Here is a 24,837-nt window from a genome sequence, read left to right as displayed (position 1 = left end):
CTGCTCGCCTGTGTATCGGCTGGGGACATCTCTGCGCTGCTGATCCGCTGTGAACGGGACTCTCGCTGCTGTGTTGGATCCGCTTTGGACTGGACTCTCGTGACTGTGTTGGATCCATTATGGATTGAACTTTCACAGTATCATGTTAGACCCGCTCAACATTCATTGCTTTCCTCCTCTCCAAGGTTCTCATAGTCATTATTGTCACCGATGTCCCACTGGGTGTGAGTTTTCCTTGCCCTTATGTGGGCCTACCGAGGATGTCGTAGTGGTTTGTGCAGCCCTTTGAGACACTAGTGATTTAGGGCTATATATGTAAACATTGATTGATTGATTGATTGATAGATATCGAGCACTATTCTCTGGATAATCCAATCAAGATATATATATAACTATATATATAGAGGGCCGGCACACTTTAAATTGTGGGAAAGCGGACGTGAAAACAGACTGTCCTCACTCAGGTCACGCACCCTCCAGCTCCGCCTGAATTTAGTATTTAGTTTGAGGCATATAGTATGCCACAAACCATGGTATGAGAACCATATGTGAGGGACACGTTGTAGAAATAAAATCAGACAGACTAAAGAGAGAAAAAGGCACAATGTAAAGACAAATCGATTTTTTTAATTTTTATATTTATTTTATTTTGTTGAAAAAAAGAAAGTCCGGCTTTGCCCCTGAATCCTTGATTGTTTTTATGCTGCCATTGATGGAAAAAAGTTTGTACACTCATCGAAATCATATTGGATATACATGAAATAATTGTACAAATACACATTTATTAAACAAAGATTTGCTGGAAAAAATATACAGCGAGCTTAATTGTGAAAGCAGCAGAAACGGCATTGTAAAGCAAAACGGTAAAGTTTCAACCGATTGAAAAAGTTAATTAAGAAAATTGAGAATACAGAATCAACATTTAAGAAATCACAACCGCTTTATTTCTTTTCTTTCAATAAGCTCTTTTTTTTGTTGTTTTTAAACAAGGGCAAGTAATGACCAAAAATATATCAAGGAAGGATAAATAAAATGCTGGGATCAGCCTTAGAAAGCGCTGGTCCATTTTTTTGGGCCAAAAATTAAATGTGCATCTTTAAAAAAAAAAAAAAAACATTTTGCATGGATAAAGCGTTAAGTTGGGGGTTTTGCAGAAAAAAGTGAAAGGGGCCCTCTCAAAAAGCAAGTCCATTCAGAGAAGATGTCCCAAGATCATGTTTTCTGTGTATTAGTGTCATGGAGCGTTACAGTACAGTAAAGCAGACGTGTTCAATTAACCAGCTTTGTTGTGTCTTGTTATAAAACAAAGGCAGAATAATAATGAACAGGTGATTCCAACGGTTTTCACAATTTCAAAACACTATAAAAGTCCTTTGTGGGTTCACTGTAACTGTGCTCTCACACACACAAGAGCAAAAAAAATAGGTTGAATTACGCAATGCAAACTGCTCCCCGTTTGTCTTTTGTTCAGATATTTGGACCCTGGTTTGTTGCATTTATTGCTCGTGCCACCTCAGAGACCACATAGGAGCTGCGGAAAGAAATGATCATTGGAATTGTGGGGAGCCTTCAAACAAAATGGACCTACAAGCCAACATTTCATTCACATCCTCAAGAGCTGATGATGAGGTACAAAACATGTTCTGGAAGGGGGGGGATGGGGGGGGGAGTAAGAGTGCCCACATGCAGACATTTCCTCTCACATAGAAGAAAGAAACATGATTTCTTTGTGCGTAGGGGTAAATAAAACCAAACAAATCGCCAAGAGTGTAAAAGTCGTTTTCACCCCAGAAGGGACACTTGACATGCAATCATGTTCTTTAATCAGATTTTCTTTGTTCCTGCTATAATAAAATTTGTGGTGACAAGAACATTCACCGACAAACACATCTGTATTTGAATTAAAAAAAAAAAAAAGTCCAAACAAGCCTATTTGTAAAGGCTCAAGTCCATTATTATTTTTATTATGAGTTATTACAGTTTGGCAAGAAAGGATTTAACAACGAAATAAATAAAGAGGACCGTAGAGGAGATCTGTTTAAAATGGTTATGTATTCATTTATTTATATATATATATTTATAAGTCTTGCATGTGAAATAAAGAAGTGTCCAGGTGCCCTGCCTTCTGCTTCAGATGGTCTCGTAAGGCTCTGACCTTGTGCAAGGAGCTTTCATTGTGTGTTTGTAGGCTGGGTGGTGATTTTTTTGTACATATATATTTTGATATTTGTTGTTTAGGTCCATTGTTTTTACTACGCCTTGCCCTCCTCCAACTTGACCGCCTGGGGTTTGATGGCTCCAGTGCGTGCTGGCTTGGCGTGACCTGTGGAAGAGGAGAGGGGCTCCTGGAGATTGCTGGTCATGATCCCCCCGGAAAGCATCTTGCCCTCGCATACTGCTGTGCGCACGTCTCGCAGGCTTTTATTCTGTGCCAATTTAAAAAAAAAAAAAAAAAAAAGGGGGGTGAGGGATTATTAAAAGAGCATGAATCACTAAAATAAATACAGCAAATCCAACAATTCTGAAGGGCAGTGGTTATCAGTGCAATGTGCTGCAGCTGGACAAAAATAAAGTTGTTTTTTCAACTTGCGAACTTAAGTTTAGAGGTAATAATTATTATTTTGACAGTGAAGAGTAAACAGTCTGAGGTGATTACAAAATCAGATTTTAGTATAATTGAAGTATTTTTCAGTGTTTTTTGGGCTTCATATATGACTGTGTGTATACGTTACACAAGACAATAATGAAGATTTAATTGAAGATAATCACCTAGTAAGTTACTTATTTACACTTGAACACAAATGTTAAAACACTGTGTAAAACATTACTTTTGACTATTTAACAACTTAAAATGTATTTTTATTTTTTTCCCAAGCTGCTGCATTGCATACAACAAAACCCCCTTCATTTCCAAACATTATTTTTTGTACACTATCCATCCATCCAATCCATTTTCTACCGCTTATTCCCTTTTGGGGCACTGGAGCCTATCAGCTACAATCGGGCGGAAGGCGGAGTACACCCTGGACAAGTCGCCATCTCATCGCAGGGCCAAAACAGATAGACAGATAACATTCACATTCACACTGTAGGGCCAATTTAGTGTTGCCAATCAACTTATCCCCAGGTGCATGTACACTAAATGACAGTAAATAAAGTTGTATCATGGTGGTAGTTGGACAGTGGAATTTACTAGTTCCAGTTATTGTTCTATTTGTTTCCAAACCCAAACATGTGGATTGGATACCTCAAACTTTACACGTACAAGTGAAACTAAAAAAATAAATATATTGTGCAAAAGTTTGTTTATTCCAGCAATTAGATCTACAAGGTTGAACTAAAAATGACGTACAACTCAATACATTTCAAGATATAATTTTGATTAGAGATGTCCGATAATGGCTTTTTTTCCGATATCCGATATTGTCCATTTCTTAATTACCGATACCGATATATACAGTCGTGGAATTAACACATTATTATGCCTAATTTTGTTGTGATGCCCCGCTGGATGCTTTAAACAATGTAACAAGGTTTTCCAAAACAAATCAACTCAAGTTATGGAAAAAAAATGCCAACATGGCAGTGCCATGTTTATTAATGAAGTCACAAAGTGCATTATTTTTTTTAACATGCCTCAAAACAGCAGCTTAGAATTTGGGACAAGCTCTCCCTGAGAGAGATAAATAAATGATAAATGGGTTGTACTTGTATAGCGCTTTTCTACCTTCAAGGTACTCAAAGCGCTTTGACACTACTTCCACTTTTACCCATTCACACACATTCACACACTGATGGAGGGAGCTGCCATGTAAGGCGCTAACCAGCACCCATCAGGAGCAAGGGTGAGGTGTCTTGCTCAGGACACAATGGATGTGACGAGGTTGGTACTAGGTGGGGATTGAACCAGGGACCTTCGGGTTGCGCACGGCCACTCTTCCCCACTGCGCCACGCAGTCCCAGAGCATGAGGTTGAGGTGGACAGGGGGGTGTAGGTGTAGGGGGTTAGTGCTGCAAGTGTTTCTGGGTATTTGTTAGTCAGTCTACCCCAGGGCAGCTGTGGCTACAGATGTAGCTTACCACCACCAGGTGTGAATGAATGACGGGTTCCCACTTCTCTGTGAGCGCTTTGAGTAACAATAGAAAAGCGCGATATAAATCTAATCCATTATTATTATTATTATTATTATTATTTGTTCTGTTGTGTTACGGTGCGGATGTTCTCCCTAAATGTTTTTGTCATTCCTATTCGGTGTGGGTTCACAGTGTGGCGCATATATGTAACAGTGTTAAAGTTGTTTATACGGCCACCCTCAGTGTGACCTGTATGGCTGTTGACCAAGTCTGCCTTGCATTCACTTGTGTGACAGGGCCGGCATGCAAAGGCAGTGCCTTTAAGGTTTATTGGTGCTATGTACTCCTCCATACGTCCGTGTACACAGAGGCGTTTTAAAAAGTCATAAATTTTACTTTTTGAAACCGATAATTTTGAAACAGATATCAATAATTTCTGATATTAGATATTGATCATTTCTGATATTACATTTTAAAGCATTTATCGGCCGATAATATCGTCAGTCCGATATTATCGGACATCTCTAATTTTGATGATTATGGTTCACAGCTTATGAACCCCTAAAATAGGAACTCAGAAAATGTGGGGTTTTCTAAAACTGTATAAGCCATGACCATCAAAATTATAACAAATACCGGCTTGACATATCTCAGTTTCCTTATAAAAAGTTTATAGTTGTACAAGTTAAATTGTTGCCATGATATAACTTTTGCACAATATTCTTAAGTTTTTGAGTTTCATTTGTATTTACATATACTTAAGTTTTATGATGACCTCAGTGTTACCATGGAAAATCCTTCATTTTATACCTTTTATTTCCCCAAAATGCAAACAATCTCCAACATCAGTGTTCCCACGCACATAATCCCAGCCATTAATTTTCCTGAAGGAACTCTCCTGAAGGAATCAATAAAGTGCTATCTATCTATTACTTTAAACAGCCTTCAGACCATAAACATCACATTTACACAAGCAATCAAAACATATTGAGAAAAAGAAGTGAAATTACCTATGTTTACATGGGGTGGCTCACCTTCATGCCATCCTCGGGCCCTTTGACGAGGGCCTCGGGGGCCGAGGGAGGGGTACGGTGGTGGGGGAGGTCGCGACCGGGATTGGAGTAAGGGGGGGAGCGGATGATGACAGGCTTGTTGACCTGCATGACTGGTCTCTGGATGGGGCTGGGGAAGGGGCCGGTGGTGGGGGGTCGCATGTGCATCACCATGTTGCCCTGAGCGGCTTGGACCTGATGGTCGTGGGTGGGGCGGGTTGGGTGGTCGGGTTATAGGGCAGAAACAAATAGTTCAGTTAAAAATATGTAATAATTTTAGAGAAAGGGAGTTTTCAGACTAAAGCAAAAGGTACCTGTTGTGTATAATGAGGGGGCAAAGGTCCAACCGGGCCCCCATGACCAGATGGCTTGCCACTGGGGCTAGCAGATCCAGGCCTGATGAACAGAGGCAATTAAGTCCTGCATCAAACATTTATTGATGAAGATAGGTGACTTGCGCTGACCTGTAGGAGCCTCCAGACATCGAATGACTGAGCTTTTCCGAGAACTGGAAAGCCTTCATTTCCATCTGTGAGCTCTAATGAACAAAAACAAAACAGCAAGTCAAACAAACTTAATCCAGCCGTGCCATGCCGTCACTCGGAGGGGACTTACCTCCCGGCTACCGGGCATGACTTGTGGCTGCGAGCCGGGCGGCATCATTCGGCGTGGCCCTCCTACTGACAGATTCTGGCCTTGCTGCAGCTGGATGGACTGAGGGAGGATGAGATGCTGCTGAGCCGAGCCGTAGCGCAGCTGCGAGCCAGGTAAAGGCATGGTCACCTGATGAGAGGAACCACACGGGCGTTGAGATAATCAGCCTGAGGTGAATCGTGACACCGAAAAGCTCTCAGCTGGTGTACTGACCTGGATGAGTTGAGAATCCATCAACTGGGAGGAACCCATGCTGGGCCCCTGGTTCAACTGGTTGTCATACACCAGCTGCTGGCTGCCGTTCATCGGCTGATAGTGCGAGCCCGACGTGGGCTTGACTATGTCTGAGGGCTGCAGGCCGGGGAACGGGGAGTATGGCCCCTTCAGAGGACCTCCGCCCGACAGCACCATGGGGCTGGGCTGAGAAAGGTTGGGGTGCATGTAAACCTGCGATCTGGAGGGCGATAATAAGTCAGACGACAAAGCCACTCCCACAACATAAACTACATGAAGTACTGCTCTGTACCTGAACGGGGGCATAGAGTTGAACATGTCTTGGGACTGGGACACTGGCAGACCTCCTCTTAGACCCAACTGAGCCTGAGCCTGAAGAGACGTGTGCAAAGAAATGGGAATCTGCTGCGCTGCCGCCGCCTGAAAAGGGTTTACAAATGAAACATGCAATTCTGACGAAATACACACAATACTGTGGCTGTGTGTGTACATACTTGTTGGTAACTCTGCTGCTGAGTCATTGTAGGTGGAACCAGACGTGGCTGACTGGGAAAGACATGACCATCCAGATATAATGGGGGGATATGACTTCCTGTAGAAAAACACATTAGTCAGTTTAAAACAGAGTTGGGAAAAATTATTGACTCTTCCATGCATCGCACGCACGCGCACACAATGTATATACAGTATACAGTCGTAGTCAAAAGTTTACATACGCTTGCAAAGGACAATGTCATGGCTGTCTTAAATTTCCAATAATTCCTACAGCTCTTATTTTTTTGCGATAGAGTGATTGGAGCACATACTTGTCGGTCACAAAAAACATTCATGAAGTTTGGTTCTTTTATGAATTTATTATGAGTCTACAGAAAATGTGACCAAATCTGCTGGGTCAAAAGTATATATACAGCAATGTTAATATTTGGTTACATGTTCCTTGGCAAGTGTCACTAAAATAAGGCGCTTTAGGTAGCCATCCACAAGCTTCTGGTTGAATTTTTGACCACTCTTCTTGACAAAATTAGTGCAGTTCAGCTAAATTTGTTGGTTTTCTGACATGGACTTGTTTTTTCAGCATTGTTCACACATTTAAGTCAGGACTTTGGGAAGACCATTCCAAAACTTTAATTCTAGCCTGATTTAGCCATTCCTTTATCACTTTTGACGTGTGTTTGGGGTCATTGTTCTGCTGGAACACCCAAATGCGCCCAAGACACAACCTCCGGGCTGATGATTTTAGGTTGTCCTGAAGATTTGGAGGTAGCCCTCCTTTTTTATTGTCCCATTTACTCTCTGTAAAGCACCAGTTAAATTGGCAGCAAAACAGGCACACAGGATACTACCACCACCACCAAGCTTGACGGTAGACATGGTGTTCCTAGGATTAAAGGCCTCACCTTTTGTTCTCCAAACATATTGCAGAGTATTGTGGTCAAACAGCTCATTTTTTGTTTCATCTGACATCACATGGACAAAGATAAGACCTTCTGGAGGAAAGTTCAGATGAAACGAAAATTGAGCTGTTTGGCACGAGTGATCAACACTTCCGGTCAATCACAGTCCGATTTTCCAATGGTTATTTAAAACACGCTCGACAGATGGACGAAAATGTTCCTCTATTTTATCAAATTTGGATTTATTTTTTGAGGACCAAAATGCGATGGAGGGGTTGAAATGTATTTAACTTATTTTTCTAAGTCGCACGGTCTATTTTCAGGCGCATATGCGATTAAATTTGTCGCACTCCACAGCACCGAACGCCCGCAGCTGCAGCAAAGAGTGACCACTCTGCCTCTTGCAGCCTGTAACAATGAATGCACACAGCGGTTATCGAGACTGGCAAACGTATCAAGTCCATTTTCATTTATCGTTCAGATAATTGAGTTTAACGAATATCGGCCCATGTCTACACAATAGCTCTTCAGGTGTGAACAATCACAGCTCATTTGCATTAAAGCAAAGACAGTGTTCCCACTCTGGCTTACTAAAAGCCATTTTTCAAAATAAAAAAGTATATTGCTTGATTAACAGCAACACACCTCCATTTCCACTATTTTGTGACCTCGGAAATATTTAGAATTGTTGAAAAATACGATATATGGAACCTTTATACCACACAGTTAGTAGTACCTTGCATGGACATGGAAGGTGCTACGGACGCCACAGGCATCGGAGGCATGGAAACCCCTCCAAAAGAGCTGTAGCTGACGCCGCTGGATGAGCCAATGCTGCATGGAGGCGGAGCTCCTGAGACACCTGCCCCTGGAGAGCCCTGCTCAGGAAGGGACTGAGAGTTCTCCCACGCTTTACGTGCAGATTCCATCTGAAAAAACACAATGGTTGAAATGTTTGCGTAAAAAAAACAAAAAAAAACAATTTGGCCAGTGCATGGTATTTCCTCCACTGTAATGCGGTTGTAATGAAGGGGAACTGCACTTTTTCCGAATTTAGTCTATTATTCACTATCTCTACATAACACAAGCACACACACATATTTTATTTTTTTTAAATAAATTCTAACTCATAAATAAATGTTAGCAAAAGTAAGATAACTATAGCAATAACATAACTAAAAGTCAGATAACAATAGCAATAACAACAATAACATCATGTCATTGTGTCTATTACACTCTCACGCTCTAAAAAACCTTCATTGTTTATACACATGCTGTAAGTATATATGTATTGTAGCCGCAGGCATATTAATAATAACGTAATATTTACCTTTTTAGGTTATTTAAAAAATACAGCAGCATATCAATGTTATAGAAGTATCACAACGTTCCCTTTTCCCTTCAAGAACAACTAATCATAGCAGACTTTATGAGAGAGAATGATCATTACTTTGGGACAATGATGATCCAGGGCTTTATATTTATGAGCCTAAATATAGGGAAGATGAGCTGCAAGTTTTAGAATCTGAGTGATAAGCAGATCCAACTAGTAGCACTATTGCTAAGTGCTAAAACAAAATAATAAAAAAAACCCAAACAAGCGTCTTTTTGTCTTTCTTGCGATCTCCGGGTGCAGGTTGAATGCCAAAATTGACCAACTTTTATGGTTTTTGGACACAACCTTCACTATAAAATTAAGAGGCATGCCTTATAAATGTGCATAAACTTTTACCAAACTTAGAGGCGATGCAGCAGCTCACGAACTCAATATGTCAAAAGCTGTATAAGTTAGTTAGCTTTCTGTGATTACAACGCCGCTAAAAGTAGTCCCTCAGCGTAAGCGCTAGTTACAATACTGCTAATACATGGCTGATATTTATGTCACGAGATGTAAATGGGGTATTGTTGGCTGTTTCTGGTGTTTTTTGCGACGTTTTTATGGACAGAATAGAATACTCCTTGTTCTTTTCCTATATAGGGATTTTGAATTCCCCCAAAAATGCAGTTCTCCTTGAAGTATCAATTGCGATACCTTAAGAGTGAGGTCAGCACTTGGAAAGGACATAGGGTTGAGGTTGATGCCGGGTTGCAGATGATTTGAACGGAGCATGGGAATAGTCTGCAAGAGGAGGGAAAAAAAATACTCATGAGCTGAAAATTGTAATATTCATAAAAATATTGGTCCATGACTGATTCCAAAGATATGATCATAACAGGTATCACTCACATTGGTGGTGAGGTGATCTTGCAGCTTGTTGACAGAATTGGACACAGGCACTGGGGTGGAACCTGACGGCAGGCTAAAATCAGAGTCTTTGGCGCTGACGCCAAACTCTATTGGGGGCACGGGGAGCACAGTGTCCACGTGCAGGTCCACGCCGTTGACTGGAGTGATGGGGCCAACTTCCAGGCGATCCACGACCTCTGAGCCCTTGCGGTGCTTTAGGGAGCGCTCATTTCCAATGGGCCCTGGTTTGTGCTGCTCTTTAGTCTGTTCGGGGCCAGCATCAGAGTCCTTGGACAATAAGAGAAGAGGTTTATTAACATTAGTGAATGACAATGAGAAATATTTTCATCAACAAATGTCTTGTTACCAGTACCTCAGAGTTTGGTTCACTGCCGGTATAAGACACCTGTTTAGTCCACGAGTCTCCCCCTGAAGACTGCACTGAAAGAGCTGGGAAATAATAATCTAATTGAACATTTGTTTGTTTGTAATTGTTATTCAAAAGCTACTTCCACAACTGCACTCTGCCTCTCAATTACCTGAGCTGTTTGTCTCCCAGATTTCCGTTCCCAAGTTATTAGACGAAAGAGATTCTTCTGATTGATCGATGCCCATGCCTCCCTGCTTCTTGGCAAAACGAGGCGGTATATTGGATGCAACTGGCCTGCTCTTTACAGACACCTGTAATGCAGATATTACACAATAAAAAGCTTGCCTTTGTCATTTGTTTGGGGAACAGATGGTTGTAACTGACAGAAACTCCTTGATCCTTCCTTCTCCTGTCATCTTCCTGTGGATGTCTTTGCTTTTTGGACAATGCTTCCTGATAACTGTCTGGATTAGAAACGGGGCCACCAGCATCGTCTTCTACTAAAATACAGAGAAATTTTGATATTCAAAATTAAACTTGAGGGAGAAAGCAAAGTGATTCAGCACTTACTTGGGTAGGCGCTGAGCTCATACTGGGACAGAGACTCAGCAATGTCTGGTTTGAGAGCACCAGGCTTCAGCTCTTTGTCGAATTTCTTTCTGGAGGACTCACTCAGCTCCTCCGACTGCTCAATACAGTAGATAGGGCCTGACTCATCTTGGCTCCTGCTGGGTGGATTGGGGGAGAGAAGCAATATAAAAGTTTAATTGATGCAAACTTCTGGTTCTGTGCGTTTTCTGGTCCAAAGCTCACCTCTTACAAGACATGCCTCCATTCTGCCAGGTGTCACTCCTGTTTAAAGGAGCAGATGGGGAATTATCAGGAGCACGAATCATCTTACTCGTCTCCAGCAAAGAAGGCTCGCCTTTCCTGTTCTGTCGTTCTATCAGCGGTCGCTGGCTGGAAAAGCTTCGCTTGGAAAGCTCCCTTTTCTCAACAGAGCCCACTTCGCCGTGACACGGGTCTGAGGGAACGTCGCCGTGTCCCTGCGTTGGCGTACCTCCGCGTCCTGCCTGCTTTTCCTTCCAGTCGCTGAAATCACTGTTGTCTGATCCCGTCTCCCAGTCCTCCGTCGGTGCATGTTGGCCGGTGCGTCCTCCGGAGTACGGGCCACTGGGCCAAGTGTCTTCTTCGCTCCCTTTAGGACGAGCAGGCCAAGGGTTGGTGAATTCGCCATTGACGTACTCGTCGCTTGTGCACTGGTTCGAACCAGGTTCCCGTTCTTGTTGCAGACGACGGAAGCGTGGAGGCTTATCTTGACGCGGTGGACGTCGTCTCCTCAATGCTTGTCTGTCGGGGTTGTCGCAGTCAAAGTAATATTCACCTTCACGTTCCTCTGAACAGTTTTCTATGAAGGAGCCAGTAAATTTGGGCGCGTACTTGAGTGTGTCGCGGTCAATATGGGGTGTACGAGGAAAAGTACTGTCAGGTCCAGGACCATAACCATTTTCTTGCATGGAGCCACCGCTGCTTCCAAACTGAGGGCCACGACCCCTCCATGAGGAGATCTCTCTGGAGCTTCCATAGCCCCTGCTGTAATTCCCAGTGTTCAGTCTGGGAGGCAGCGTGCGACCACCAAAGTTCCTGATTGTCTTGGCCTTTTCTCTGGAATCAGCAGCGGCCTGCTCATCTGTGTACACCTTGTTGGATCTCCAAGAATCCCGATCCACTTTGCGAGCCTCCGCGGCTTCGAGGTAACCTTCTCCATTTTCAGAGCCCTTTTGTCGCCGTCTCTTGGGCAGCTCCTCGTATTCGGAGGCTTCGCTTAAGGTCTCGCTGACATTGCGCCTTCGTGGCTGGCCTCTCTGGAATTCCTCCACCTTCAGCTCCCTTGGTTGAGCTCTGCCTCTGCCTGTTCGCTGAGCAACAGCACTGTTGTTATAAGCTCCTCGGACATTATCACCGACTCGGACACTGCGGCCTCCTCCTCGAGAATTAAAGTCCCTAAAACCCCGACCCCGGCCTCTTCCTGATCCTCTTACAGCACCGAAGGCCTGCTCTTCATCGATGAAGATCCAGTTGTTGCGCCGTGGTGCTTGTGGCTCTAGATTTTCCTGAACATCCCTTGGTGGATGGATTTTGCTAGTGTCCCAAACACTCTTCTTGGGGGAATCCTCACTTTGCTGGGTGCCGAGAGGCCGGTCCACTTTAGTGATGGCCGGGGACTGACGCTGAATCTCTTCTGACTGTTTCTCCACAACAGGTGACCCTGAGCGCCTGTTGCTTGCAGGCTGGCTATCTTTCTTTAAGTCATAAACATTGGTAAGAACCTCCTTCTCCAGACGGTAGGGGACAGGCTTGTCTTCGGGCTCATGTTTTGGCTTCTCACTCTCCTTGTCTTCCACTTTGAGAGCCTTGAGAACAGGTTTCTTAATCGGCCCAGTTCTGCGTGTCAAAGTGCGCACGGTGGTCTCTGATTGATGGCTGACAGCGGCACTAGAACCGGAATTAGATTCCGACCACTGGCTTTGAGCATTGTTGCCTACTTCTCGTTTCCAGTTGTCTTTAGGGCCATCTGAGCACTCATCAGGACTATCTTTAAGATGCTGGTCTCTTAATTCTTGTTTGGAGTATTCGGTATCTGTATGAAGCTGGCTGTGGCTCTGAGCACTCAGTAGCCCCTGGTCGTGGTGTTCTCTGTCTGAGGATTGGCTCCTGAAGGTATGATGGTGGTGAAGATCTTCTTGAAGGTGGGATAAACCCTCATCAGATCTCTCATAAGTCTCCTGTTGTGAGGGGGCCATATCACTTCTATGGAGACAACAAAAGTATATATTACAACAAAAAAGTCTTAATCTGAATGCTTGAGGTATTTGCAATTAGAGGAAAAGACCTGTCATCAAGTTGGTTATCATGGTGCCTCTGGTAAGGTGGGGTGAAACTGCGCATGGGGTAACCATCCTGGCTCCAGACAGGATAAGGTTCAGTGGAAGGGGTTCTTCTCTCTTGGTGTAGGCCTTCATCAGAACTGGGACTGTTTAGGTGGTCTTGGTGCATCATAGGTTTCATCATTCCTGTCATTTGGATTCCAGAGGAACATTTGTTAGGAAGTTATTTTCAGATATGTGAGAGCTGATACTAGGACTAGGCGATATGGCAAAAAAATGTATCACGATTAATTTTTTCATATCATCCCATCTCGATTAATATTAAAAAAAATGTTTACCGAGCAGTATAGCTCGGTTGGTAGAGTGGCCGTGCCAGCAACTTGATGGTTGCAGGTTCAATCCCCGCTTCAGCCATCCTAGTCACTGCTGTTGTGTCCTTGGGCAAGACGCTTTACCCACCTGCTCCCAGTGCCACCCACACTGGTTTAAATGTAAAAATTAGATATTGGGTTTCACTATGTAAAGCACTTTGAGTCACTAGAGAAAAAGCGCAATATAAATATAATTCACTTTTATTAAAGGGTGATTGTCCCGTGCAGGATTATGGCGTGTAGCGTTGCACCCCAACTATTTACTACTGCAGAATCTTTTAACAGAAATTTCTGCCACCTTTGTCCGAGGTAATACACGCTAACATTTTGTTCGGATCGATGATTGTGTTTACTCGAGGTGCAACAGTACAGTACGGACAGTAGCTCAGTTTTAAGGCCACGGTTTTGGAACTTTTTTGATACATTTTGGGGGGTGAAGACAACTTTTTTTGATCTCGAAAGTATTTAGTTTTTTTGCTTATCATTACAAACATTCTGCAGTAAGCAAAGTATCGTTGGTTTACTAAATACTATAAGACTTTTTTTTCGAGTTAACATTTACTAAACAACACTTTAAAATTGTAAATTATTATTTGTATTCTTTGATTACTTATATACATTAGTGCTTGTCAGCAGTGGTTTGGCAAACGCCAAGCGGGTCACCCAGATTGTGATTTTTTTTTAATTCTGTAGCTTATATTTAATAAAAGTGCAGTTTGAATTTAAAGTACGATAAAATAAAGTGTACCAACAAATAAAACACATTTAATGATTATTTCAGGAACAAAATGTTTAACCACAAACTCAAATATGATTTAAACACACATTGTCTGCAGAGTTTTTTAGTACATGTTATATCAGAGGAGTTGACTCTTTACAGACAAACAAAATGTAAATAAAATATTTATAAATAGAAAAGCCTTTCTCTGATTAAAATAGTGGGTGTGTTTATTCTCCGAGTCGAGACTAATACAGTAGTACAGTGTCAAAGAGGTTGTTGTGCGCCTGCCTGTCTGCAAGGCCGCATTCACGGAAGGATTACTAGTCAGCTTCAGCAGATAGTGAAACTAAAGTGTGTCACGGAAGTTGCTCCCCCGTCTAAACGTTGTGTTTCAACCTTTGTGCTAGTGTTAGTCAAAGTTTATTTTATTCTTCTGGGCTGCACTTTCCGCTGTGTAAAGGGGAAGAGGTACAACACCACTTAAACATTTTGTGGAGACAAACAGACTTTCGCGATGGTGGAACGGGAGGCCGCACACACGCGAAAAGCGCTATATACATCTAATCCATTATTATTATTATAATTACTAATAAAAGCATATTATTACGTGAAGGATTTTACCAAGCATTGCTGCTTCCCCACTGTTAAAGTTAAGTTAAAGAACCAATGATTGTCACACACACTTGTTGTGGTAAAATTTGTCCTCTGCATTTGACCCAGCCCATTGTTTACCCCCTGGGAGGTGAAGGGAGCAGGCGCCCAGGAATTATTTTTGGTGATTTAACCCCCAATTCCAACCCTTGATGCCGAGTGCCCAGCAGGGAGGTAATGGGTCCCATTTTTATTGTCTTTGGTGTGACTCGGCTGGGGTTTGAACTCACAACCTACCGACCTCAGGGCGGACACTCTAACCACTAGGCCACTGAGTAGGTTAAGTTTAAGTTGGGTTTACTTCTGCGGTAACTTTTCACAGACATTTCTGACAAGTTTGATCGAGGTCAAATTGCTAACAGCTGATCACGGTGATCAAACTCAAATTAATGACGATCATTTAATCGCCCAGCCCGAGGTTATACTTACCCGAAGAGTGGACAGCACTCGAATAGTAATCAACGGGTGATCTCCCTTGGTTCACACGGGGGTCCATGAAAGGTGGCATCATCATCCAGCGGGGGTCAAACCCAAGTACATGCGGTGGATAGTAGCCTCGCTGTGTGAGGCTTGAGCCGGAGGGTGCTGGGTGGCCAGACTGCTGCCACTGCTGCTGCATCTTGTAGACCTGTTCCTGCATAGTGGAAAACAGTTTTTGGTACTTGTGATACAAGTCCAGTCATCCTTGCAGTCACTAACTCACCTGCTGCTGGTGCTGTGGTGGTTTCTGAAAGCGGGGTGGAACAGGTTTCGATGGACGTCCGGTGTAATCTCCAGCGGGGGATGAGGGCTCCTGGCCGTCATCCTCGCTGCTGCGATAGGCGGGAAAGCTGGGCTCCTCACGGTAACTAGGACTGGGGGAATCGTCAGATGAGCACTCGTGCACATCTGGAAGACATTACATCCAATCATAATTCAATTATTATTCATATTTAAAAAATGTTTTATCTTTTGCTCACTACCTTTGGCACTGTACTGGCAGTTATGTACTTTAACATGTTCCCTATTGGGGGACAAGGGAGATTCTTTGCCTTGTCCATCTTTGTTGCTTTCCTCTGCTCTTGAGATCTGCCTTTCAGACTTCCCAAATTTCTCATCCAGCTTTTTGAGTTTCTCTGCGCAGGCCGCCAGCCTTTCCTCACGGGCACGCCTCTCTTCCTCCTCCCGACGCCTGCGGGCTCTTTCAACAGCCTCGGACAGCTCGGGCGACGCATACTTTGCCCTCGCCAGAGGCTGAGACTGGCGCTGGTGATCCTCCTGGTCAGTTGGCGGCTCACTGTGACTTTTCTGCTGGGACTGAAAAGGTGGAACAGATGTGTTAGCAGGATATCAGCACATCTAATTGAATGATTTTTAATGCCACTTAAAAAAAAATGTAATGCCGTTTTGCGCACACTGTTGCAGCAAAGAACTCTTAGATGTCATTTTCGACAGCTACATCGCTCCCTTTAAAATTCAAAACCGGATATCACCTTGACTGCAAGGCTGTTTGGCCAAGAGGATAACCCCCATTGCTATCACCCAAGTAATGTGGGTTCGAGTCCCTGAATGAACCAAAATACATTTTTAGGCAATTTTACATCTTAAATAGTTTAATTCTACCACAACATGCATTTATCATTTCTATATTCATAGTATGTTTCAATACAGTTTCCAATCTTTCAGATTCAAACCATCCATCCATCCATTTTTACCGCTTGTCCCTTTTGGGGTCGCGGGATTGAAACCATTTCACAGTTAATACTTTTAGACTATTCATTCTTCATTCCACTGGCATTTCACTTGAGCTTTCGCTCGTCAATTTTCAAACCATTCCTACAGTTTATTCAAAATTTTAAAGCCAATCGTGTGAAAGATAAGTACAAGTGGGTTCCGACTGCATGTACCGAATCAAAGTTTGTGGATGACTGACAAGAGTATCTGTCTGTTTGTGTAATTCCACTGTCGTATAAACATGCTCAGGGTGCTGAGAGCGATGCAGAAACCTCTTCTATCCAGTTTGAAAGCCAGAGATGAAGACATAGCAATTAATCGATGACAGCCAAGATATTGAGTTAATTTTCAATTATCGTCCAGGCCTACAGTTGTATTAACTTTTTAATGCCTCCGGACATCCGATTTAATCATTTTTAATGCCATTTAGGCTTTATTTTTTCCCAAAATTAATTAAATGACACTTGATGCCTTTTAATGACTTGCGGAAATCCTAATTAATGAGTGTCATTTGCATAACCTATTCATATTCTCTTCATAATATGAATAGTTCTCAAGAGATGCATGACTTATTGCAGGCAATAAAGGCCTACAACAGTGAAGAACATAAAAGGTGCATGACGCGTAGTTACTTGAGTATCTGCAGAGAGATATCTGCTGTTGGTCTTCCTCTGAGGTTCCTGGTGGTGATTAGAATAGCTTTCTTCAGGGCCATCGTGTGTGTACGGTACCTCCCCCGAACTGAGGTAAGACTGGCAGTCACGCCGATTCTCCCTGTCCCACTCAGCCCTGGAAATTTAAAGACAGAACTTTATGAGAATATTATATTACACATTAAGCTATATTATTCTTGGGTCAATACTCTTGTGCATGCTTCCCTTATCTGAAGTGGATGCTGTTGTCAAACAATACAACTAAGCCTCACTCTGTTGGGATTATTTCTTGAGAGATTTGCTAGTTGCTAAAGATGGATTCAGGAGAGAGGACACAATGTGAAACATGACTTCATACCACATCTTGTTTTTATCACTGGCTGAATGCTCTTCCTCGTCATCGCTGAACTTGAGCTTCTCGCTGTAGTCAACTTCTTCGTGGAGTCCTGCAAAAAAAAATTTAAATCACCACAACTTGTCAATAAATGGAGCGGCATAGTTTCAGACAAGTGGAATCAAACTGAGTAAACATGACACATGGTCGTAGATGACGGTAGCATATTTTACCTGATATTCAAAGGGGTTCTTTTGTGACTTTTATTTTACATTCAAAACACTTTGTTTGGATTATGTTTCACAGAGCATTTTCAAACCGCTTTCTGTCCGTCTCTTTAGAATGCGCCATTTTGTGGGTGGTCTTACTTACGTGCCGACGCATTCCTCAAGGTCAAGCCCCCTTCAACTACATCCATCCCATCAGCAATGGTGTAGTTTTTATGCACTTTTTTTTTTTTTTTTTTTTTTTTAAGTCTACTGACGGATACAAGTTTAGGGCTGCAACTAGCGTTTATTTTGACCGTCAATTAGTCAACAATTATCTTATTGATTAATCGGCAAATCAGATACTAAAGCTTACACATAATTAAATTTTTCCATCAACTTCTAAATGCAGCTTAAGTTTTTTTAAGTGTGTGCTTACGAACAAACATGACTAATTCATTCAGAAGTATTTATTTATATTGTAGCTGTGCTGCTCATTCAGCAGTTACAAAAATTAAAATGAGTATTAAAATGTCCATTTAAAAACGAAAGAGCTAAAAAAAACAACAATTAACCTTGTTTATGTATTTAAAAAAAATAAAAAGTTAAAATAGCAGCAATGAAAATAAACAAAACACAACATAACTTCCTCAAAATGAAAAGCATTTTGTGATTATGTTTAAAAAGCTGCACACTAGTATATTGACTATTAACTCCTGGCAGTTTTAGCACTAATAGACTCAATGTGTAGAATTGTATATTTTAATCATTCTTAAATTGTTAACTATTTAAGAGATAGTATGTGTAATCTTATGATACCTCCACATTGGTGCCTGTCCGTCTCTATGCGTGTGCGGATGTATGTTTGTTATTGTGCCTTTTTACGGCATTTAAAATTGATGCTAATTTGAAAAGTACTTGCTGAAATGATAGTTAAATTAGTTAAAAAGTTATATTCCCTCTTAACGTCCGACATCATGTCCCCGCAATAAATGCTCGTGTATCACAGATGTAATGCCATAAACACAAAGTCCGCTTTGCAAAATGAGCTTGCCATTCATGTGCACAAGAGTAGGAGGAAATAACCTCAAACTTTACGTTATCACTGGCAATGTTTTTGCGAGTGACGGCACAGACAGGAGCGATGACATCACGACTAGTGTCGAGAAATATATTTTTCGGCAAGAAATTTTATTGTCGACATTTGTCGACTAATCGTAACCTTATACAAATTCGAACTATACACTATAGGGTGGATTTTAGCATGCAAGAGCATGCATGAGTCAGTCTGTCCCACAACAAGAGGACAGAGAAAAATAAGGAACTTCTTGACTAACTATGGACATCAACGGTATACAAATGGTGGACTCGCGCAAAGCTCTTTGGCTAAACTGCCGTATATAAAGAGGTCCGCTGACGTAACTACGGCAAAATACGTCATTCAAAATCCCAAGGGCTCATTTGGAGGAAGCTTGGAAGAAGGCATAAAATATAAATACATAATCTATATTAAATGAAAATTAATAAAGAGAAACAAAATACTGAACAAAAAGTCTGATATGTTAAATTATTAAACTCTTACTGTCAATATGAATACTCAAATGTGAATCTTACAATAACTCACCCTTAAGAAATGATTCCCCCAATATATTATTTGTTACATAAACCTTTTCAAAAGAAGTTACAAAAGCATCATTTTGCTGCTTACATATGACATATACAAGCAGTAAGTAAGGTTGGCGATGGCTTAAAAAACGGTTTTAAAAATCGATTCTAAAAAACTATGAATATATTCAGAATCAGTATAAATAAGAATAGCGATTCAGATGTGAATAGTTTTTTTTCCCGGCAGACCAAAATAATACAGAATAAACATTACAAACCACACCAAAAATGTTAAAAATCAAATCTTTCTTAGTGACTGATTCAAATGTGCTTACTGCGACCGCAGTAGGGATTAGAAATGCTCATAATCTATTTTAATTAACACAATTAGCGCACACTTCTTGGCAAGAAAGACTAGATTCTGTTAAAAGGTGGACTCGAGGTGGTCAAAAAAATTAAATGTGCTACTGACCAGCCCATCCATCCTCGCAGTCAATGTCAAGATCATCCAGATCTTTCAGGTCCTCAGGGTTAATGATAGCGGGTCGTTGTGGTCGGTCACCGGGCCGACGAATGGGCTGGGAAGAGAGTCGGGTCGCAGCGCGGAGAAAGCGGTTCTCCCTTCTTGCGTCCCCACTACAATTAAGGGTGAAAGGGCGAATAGTTTTAAAAGAGCTACAATGACAAGAAGCTAAATCATAAATGTGTACTTACTTGACAAGCTCAAGTTTAGCGTAGCTCAGTCTAAAAGTTGGTTTGGGATCAAATCGGGCTGGTGCTGCTACAGTAGGCGGAACGTGTTCTGTACCTGGGGTCTCGCGCGTCTCTTTGGAGCACATCTGGCAACATCAGAATGATATATGTTGACAGTAAAATACATGAATGCCTTTAACAAGAACGATACAGTCGAATGATAATGGTACTGACAAAAGCTGGCAACATGTCATGGTAAACCGCATTGGAGGTATTGTGGAGCTGATGCTGCAGGGTTGAGGGGACAACTGCTCTCCGGATAGGCTGGGCGGGACGCAGGGAGGGCTCCTTCGGGTCGAGGCCTGGCGACTGAGTGGCCACGACGCTAGATGAAGCGACGCTGGTGGCGGAGGTCGGGTGAGACGTCGCCGGAGGGGTGCCAGCTTCCCCCAGGGCAGTGAGCTTGCCCTCGGGGTCCGCTGGCAGGCCGAGGGTCAAGGATGAGGGCTGGAGATTCCTGCCGCCACCCTCCCTCCAGCTTGTCACATCTTGATCGGAGATTTATTGGAATATTATGGCTTCATCCACCCGCAAAAATGTGTCGAAAGTAAAACCAGGTTAAGTCATACTTTGAGGGCGGAGGCTTGGTCCGGGCCCATACGACGGATCGTAGCCGCTTTTTTCCTTGCCAACCTTGTCCTGTTCTCCAGCGGCTTTCAGCGTGGGAAATTCCTCGTGAGAGAAGGGCTGAAGTCGGTTTAAGACCCTTAAACCTAAGGGTAGGTGTGCAGGAAAGAAAGCATTAGTATACTAACAGTATATTCTTGTCATACTCTAGTACAAGGGTGCCCAAAGTGGAGCCCAGGGGTCAAATTTGACCAATCAAACATTTGGGTGGGCTGCTTCCAAATGTACCGTATTTTTTGCACTATAAGGCGCACCTTCAATGAATGGCCTACTTTAAAACTTTGTTCATAGAGAAAGCACACCGCATTATAAGGTGCATGGAATAGACACTACAGTAGAAGCTGGGGTTACATTACGCATCCATTAGATGGAACTGTTCTAAAGGGGATGTCAACAAAACAGTCAGATAGGTCAGTCAAACTTTAATAGATTACAAACCAGCGTTCTGACAACTCCGTTCACTCGCAAAATGAGAAAACAGCTGTTTTGTTATTTTACCTGAGTAAAGTCAGTGACGTGGTATTTCGTTTATCTTTTAACAAATGCAAGGTATAACATGTAGTGCAACATTTATATCACATAGTGGAGGGGAACTTTTGTTAAGTTTGCCTGCTAGCGCTGTTGCCTCCATTCGAATAGTGATTGTAATGACACTTCTACTTGTTGCTCTCCGTTCAACAACCCACTGTTCGAGTTTGTCCTCCAACTGAAGTCATCTCGCTGTGTTCCCTCTGATTGTTGCTTCGTCTACTTCCGCACCATTGATTTGTTAATGTTCAATTCTCTCGCTGCTGCTCTATTCCCGTGTTCCACTGCATGACTCATCGCCGTGAGTTTAAACTCTGCGTCGTAAGCGTGTCTCTTATTAGGAGCCATTTTGGGGTCTTTACATAAATACATAAATGGAAATGAAACGGCACGCCTCGCGCAGTCATATATCCCAGCATGCACCGCGCGCTTCTTTTTCGACGGGGGAAAATGAAGTCAGCGGCTGCTTACCGTAGTTGCGAGACCTGTTTTGCTCAATATTGTTCCATATATAAGGACTTTTAAGGCGCACTGTCAGCTTTTGACAAAATTGGAGGTTTTTAGGTGCGCCTTATAGTGCGGAAAATACGGTAATACATAGTCATACTGACCTTTTAAGCTCACTAGGGGTGTCACGGTCCGATATTGATATCCCTTATCGGTCAAATATAAGCATAGAAAACAAGTATCTGATTATAGTGGCTGGCATCTAATCTTTCCAATATTGGTTTTAATACAAGCAGTCCTTTAGCACATTTACTTGTAAAAAAAAATAGACAGTCAGTTAACATCTAAATGTCCTCCAATAATGTGGCACAGTATTTTCTTGTATTTTAGCCAAGTCATTTACAAAAGGTAAACATGATTGGCTGAGACCAACTAGCAGCTGCAAAACATCTAAAACACACAATAGCACACAAAATAGTTCTTAATTGACCAATATTGCATTCGAAAACACCACACTTGTCAATATAAACAAGTATCAAACAATTTATAGTTACGTATTACTTACACATACAAAGACAGAACCATATTAGAAAGTATCAAGTAATAAACAAATCTGCATCATTTAACTTAGTTAATCATGAGCAGCGATGTAACAATACATAATGATAGGTAATGATAGGCCCTTTTCCACAGCTGAAACTTACACAGGAACTTTTCCATTTAAATAGATTTCCCGCTGTGATTCCACCAAAAACTACCCAGAGAGATTTAGTTCTTCAGGAATGTTTTTCGAGTTCTTGCTATATAGGTGAGGCTTTTGAAAAGGTTCCTGGGACCTTTTGGTGGTCGGGAAGGTGCTGTCAAACCCTGATTGATTGAACCCAGTTGGGGGTGTTTTTCAATTATGTCTTAGTATTTAATTTACTAAGACTTCAATAAAATAACTGTGACCTAATATTGTCTGTTTATTTTCTTGGTGTCAGTGTAGAAATATACTTAACCACTCTTCCATAGGTATAAACTACCTTGAACGGTGAAAAGCGATGGAAAAGGACAAAAACCACACACTTCTATAGGAACATATAATTCCAGGAACCAAAAGTTTGTGAATTTTGGGGGGAAAAGGGCCTAATGATAACCGAGGTAAAACTCCCGACTGTTAGTATTACCATTTTATATTAAAATTATGAAAACAAAATAATTGAAAACTGCATTTTGATAAACTCACGGACTGAGGGGCACCAGCTCACTAGTTTAAATGCTAACGCAAAAACAAGAGACTTTAACTATATCTTACCCAATTAAGAAATTACATACCTCAATTCAAACACATTACTGTCTAAACAACTAAAATGTTACAATTGTGCAAATTGAACCTTCAAGATGTTCTGTTAGTGTCTCTCAGAGTGAGCATTCTTTTCACAGAGGTTTACGAAACAGAGGTGATTTTACTGTGTGTTCCAGGGCCATACAGAGTAGGAGTCCACAACGGCCACCAGGAATATTAACAAATTCAATTTGTTGTGTACTTTTCATTTAAATAAATCTTAAAGTGCGACAGTAATAACACATATTTACAAAAATAAAAGCTTAGCCATTAAAACAGATAAAATAAGAAGACTAAAACACTAAAGGTAAAACACTATCGGTGAAGCATTAAAAACACAACAAATTTAAAATAGTTCTTTTTGAGCACATTTAAAATACTGTAGTATGTCCGGGTTGGGGAGGAGATCTTGCCCAAAGTGGAGAAGTTCAAGTACCTCGACAGTGTCTTTGGTGCGGTGTCTTCAGTAATGCAGACACTGTATCGATCCGTTGTGGTGAAAAAGGAGCTGAGCCGGTAGGCAAAGCTCTCAATTTACCGGTCGATCTACGTTCCCATCCTCACCAATGGTGATGAGCTTTGGGTTATGACCGAAAGGACAAGATCACGGGTACAAGCGGCCGAAATGAGCTTCTTCCGCAGGGCGGCGGGGCTCTCCCTTAGAGATAGGGTGAGAAGCTCTGCCATCCGGGAGATGCTAAAAGTAAAGCCGCTGCTCCTCCACATGGAGAGGAGCTAGATAAGGTGGTTCAATGCTCCTCCACATCAAGAGGAGCATGATGAGGTTGTTCGGGCATCTGGTCAGGATGCCACCCGAACGCCTCCCTATCGAGGTGTTTCGGGCACGTCCGACCCGTAGGAGGCCACTGGGAAGACCCAGGAGACGTTGGGAAAACTATGTCTCCCGGCTGGCCAGGGAACACCTCGGGATCCCCCGGGAGGAGCTGGTCGAAATGGCTTGGGAGAGGGAAGACTGGGCTTTCCTGCATAGGCTGCTGCCCCCGCGACCCGAACAAGATGGCTGGAAGGATGGATAGTAATAATAATCGTGATAATTTTGGTCACAATAACTGTTACATTACATTTTAATATTGTTATATGCTTAGTAATAATTATAGGAAATGTTTGGCTATTTGTGTTTAAGCCGCTGGAGCATTTTCAGTTTGGCCCTTGGAAGCAAAAAGTTTGGGCACCCCTGCTCTTATAGTTTAAACCCGAGCTGACTCACCATCTGGCTCTACTGCCTTTCCATTGAGCTGTGCCCATTGCTTTGGTCCTCCTGTGTTTGTGTTCTACGGAAACAGGAAAACAGAACAAAAATTAACACCCCCATCTCAGACACAAGATCCAATCATGCTTTTTTACAACACAAGGCTAGCTTGGTTGTACGATGTAAACGATAAAACCAAGCAGCATTGAAAGCATCAGTCGGAATGAGAGGCAAACAACGTTTAACATTAACATTTAAGCTATAGGAGACTGAGAGCAGCAAGAGTATGGACCCCTACAGCAAGTTGAAGACTATGAAAAATAAGCAAGCTGCATATGATCAAAGGTGAAAAAGGTACACACCTCCTGGGTGGCTACTGGTGGAGGCTTCTGAAGATTGGAGACAGATTTCTGTGAAGCCGGCTGCAGCTGCGACTCCGGCAGCTGAGGTATTAATGCAATAGAACTACAAAAAAAGCAAAAAAGGATGAGCATTGTCAGAGTTCACTCGTCAGTCAGCGGAAAAAGATGCCCATCTTACCTCTTTTGATCGGGTTGCTCCGGCTTGTTTGCCCATCCTGTGCCGTCTTTTGGGACAATAATCACGTTGGGATCGTTTCCTTTGTTTTCAGATTTCAAGCTCGGTAAGTGAGCGGGTGGGGGCATGCGCCGGGCTGCGGCCACTTTGCCAAGACTCTGCAAGCCATGTCGCGGAACTGCTGACGGTAGGAATAGTATGAGGTAAGAAGACAAGGGGACATTGGATCTTAGCGTGTACTGGTTTGGATATTAAGATAAT

At 42.3% G+C, this 24,837-nt stretch overlaps 1 protein-coding gene across 2 annotated transcripts in view; it reads right to left on the bottom strand.

Moving 5' to 3' along the window:
• Positions 1 to 762: 762 nt before the first annotated feature.
• prrc2b (proline-rich coiled-coil 2B) overlaps positions 763 to 24,837 on the bottom strand; it is a 37,699-nt gene continuing 13,624 nt past the window's right edge. Inside the window, exons 3-31 of one of the 2 annotated variants that reach the window (XM_061876443.1) lie at positions 24,580 to 24,757; positions 24,402 to 24,504; positions 24,058 to 24,121; positions 20,470 to 20,613; positions 20,075 to 20,388; positions 19,862 to 19,986; positions 19,620 to 19,783; positions 17,361 to 17,448; positions 16,982 to 17,138; positions 15,599 to 15,932; positions 15,340 to 15,524; positions 15,066 to 15,270; positions 12,899 to 13,079; positions 10,819 to 12,816; positions 10,576 to 10,733; positions 10,390 to 10,505; positions 10,175 to 10,316; positions 10,009 to 10,100; positions 9,636 to 9,923; positions 9,441 to 9,527; positions 8,145 to 8,337; positions 6,509 to 6,606; positions 6,307 to 6,434; positions 5,994 to 6,234; positions 5,742 to 5,909; positions 5,591 to 5,664; positions 5,441 to 5,522; positions 5,109 to 5,321; positions 763 to 2,426 (exon numbers count right to left, since the gene is read on the bottom strand). In XM_061876443.1, the coding sequence (XP_061732427.1) occupies positions 2,253 to 2,426; positions 5,109 to 5,321; positions 5,441 to 5,522; positions 5,591 to 5,664; positions 5,742 to 5,909; positions 5,994 to 6,234; positions 6,307 to 6,434; positions 6,509 to 6,606; positions 8,145 to 8,337; positions 9,441 to 9,527; positions 9,636 to 9,923; positions 10,009 to 10,100; positions 10,175 to 10,316; positions 10,390 to 10,505; positions 10,576 to 10,733; positions 10,819 to 12,816; positions 12,899 to 13,079; positions 15,066 to 15,270; positions 15,340 to 15,524; positions 15,599 to 15,932; positions 16,982 to 17,138; positions 17,361 to 17,448; positions 19,620 to 19,783; positions 19,862 to 19,986; positions 20,075 to 20,388; positions 20,470 to 20,613; positions 24,058 to 24,121; positions 24,402 to 24,504; positions 24,580 to 24,757 (6,494 nt within the window). In that variant the 3' untranslated portion in view covers positions 763 to 2,252. The remainder of the gene's footprint in view (positions 2,427 to 5,108; positions 5,322 to 5,440; positions 5,523 to 5,590; positions 5,665 to 5,741; positions 5,910 to 5,993; positions 6,235 to 6,306; positions 6,435 to 6,508; positions 6,607 to 8,144; positions 8,338 to 9,440; positions 9,528 to 9,635; positions 9,924 to 10,008; positions 10,101 to 10,174; positions 10,317 to 10,389; positions 10,506 to 10,575; positions 10,734 to 10,818; positions 12,817 to 12,898; positions 13,080 to 15,065; positions 15,271 to 15,339; positions 15,525 to 15,598; positions 15,933 to 16,981; positions 17,139 to 17,360; positions 17,449 to 19,619; positions 19,784 to 19,861; positions 19,987 to 20,074; positions 20,389 to 20,469; positions 20,614 to 24,057; positions 24,122 to 24,401; positions 24,505 to 24,579; positions 24,758 to 24,837) is intronic. The other variant, XM_061876444.1, reaches the window with a different exon arrangement.

Source organism: Nerophis ophidion, linkage group LG17 (assembly GCF_033978795.1).
Source record: "Nerophis ophidion isolate RoL-2023_Sa linkage group LG17, RoL_Noph_v1.0, whole genome shotgun sequence".
Lineage (NCBI taxonomy): Eukaryota > Metazoa > Chordata > Actinopteri > Syngnathiformes > Syngnathidae > Nerophis > Nerophis ophidion.
Note: the sequence above shows the minus strand (reverse complement) of the source record. Positions and strands in the feature narration are given on the sequence as shown.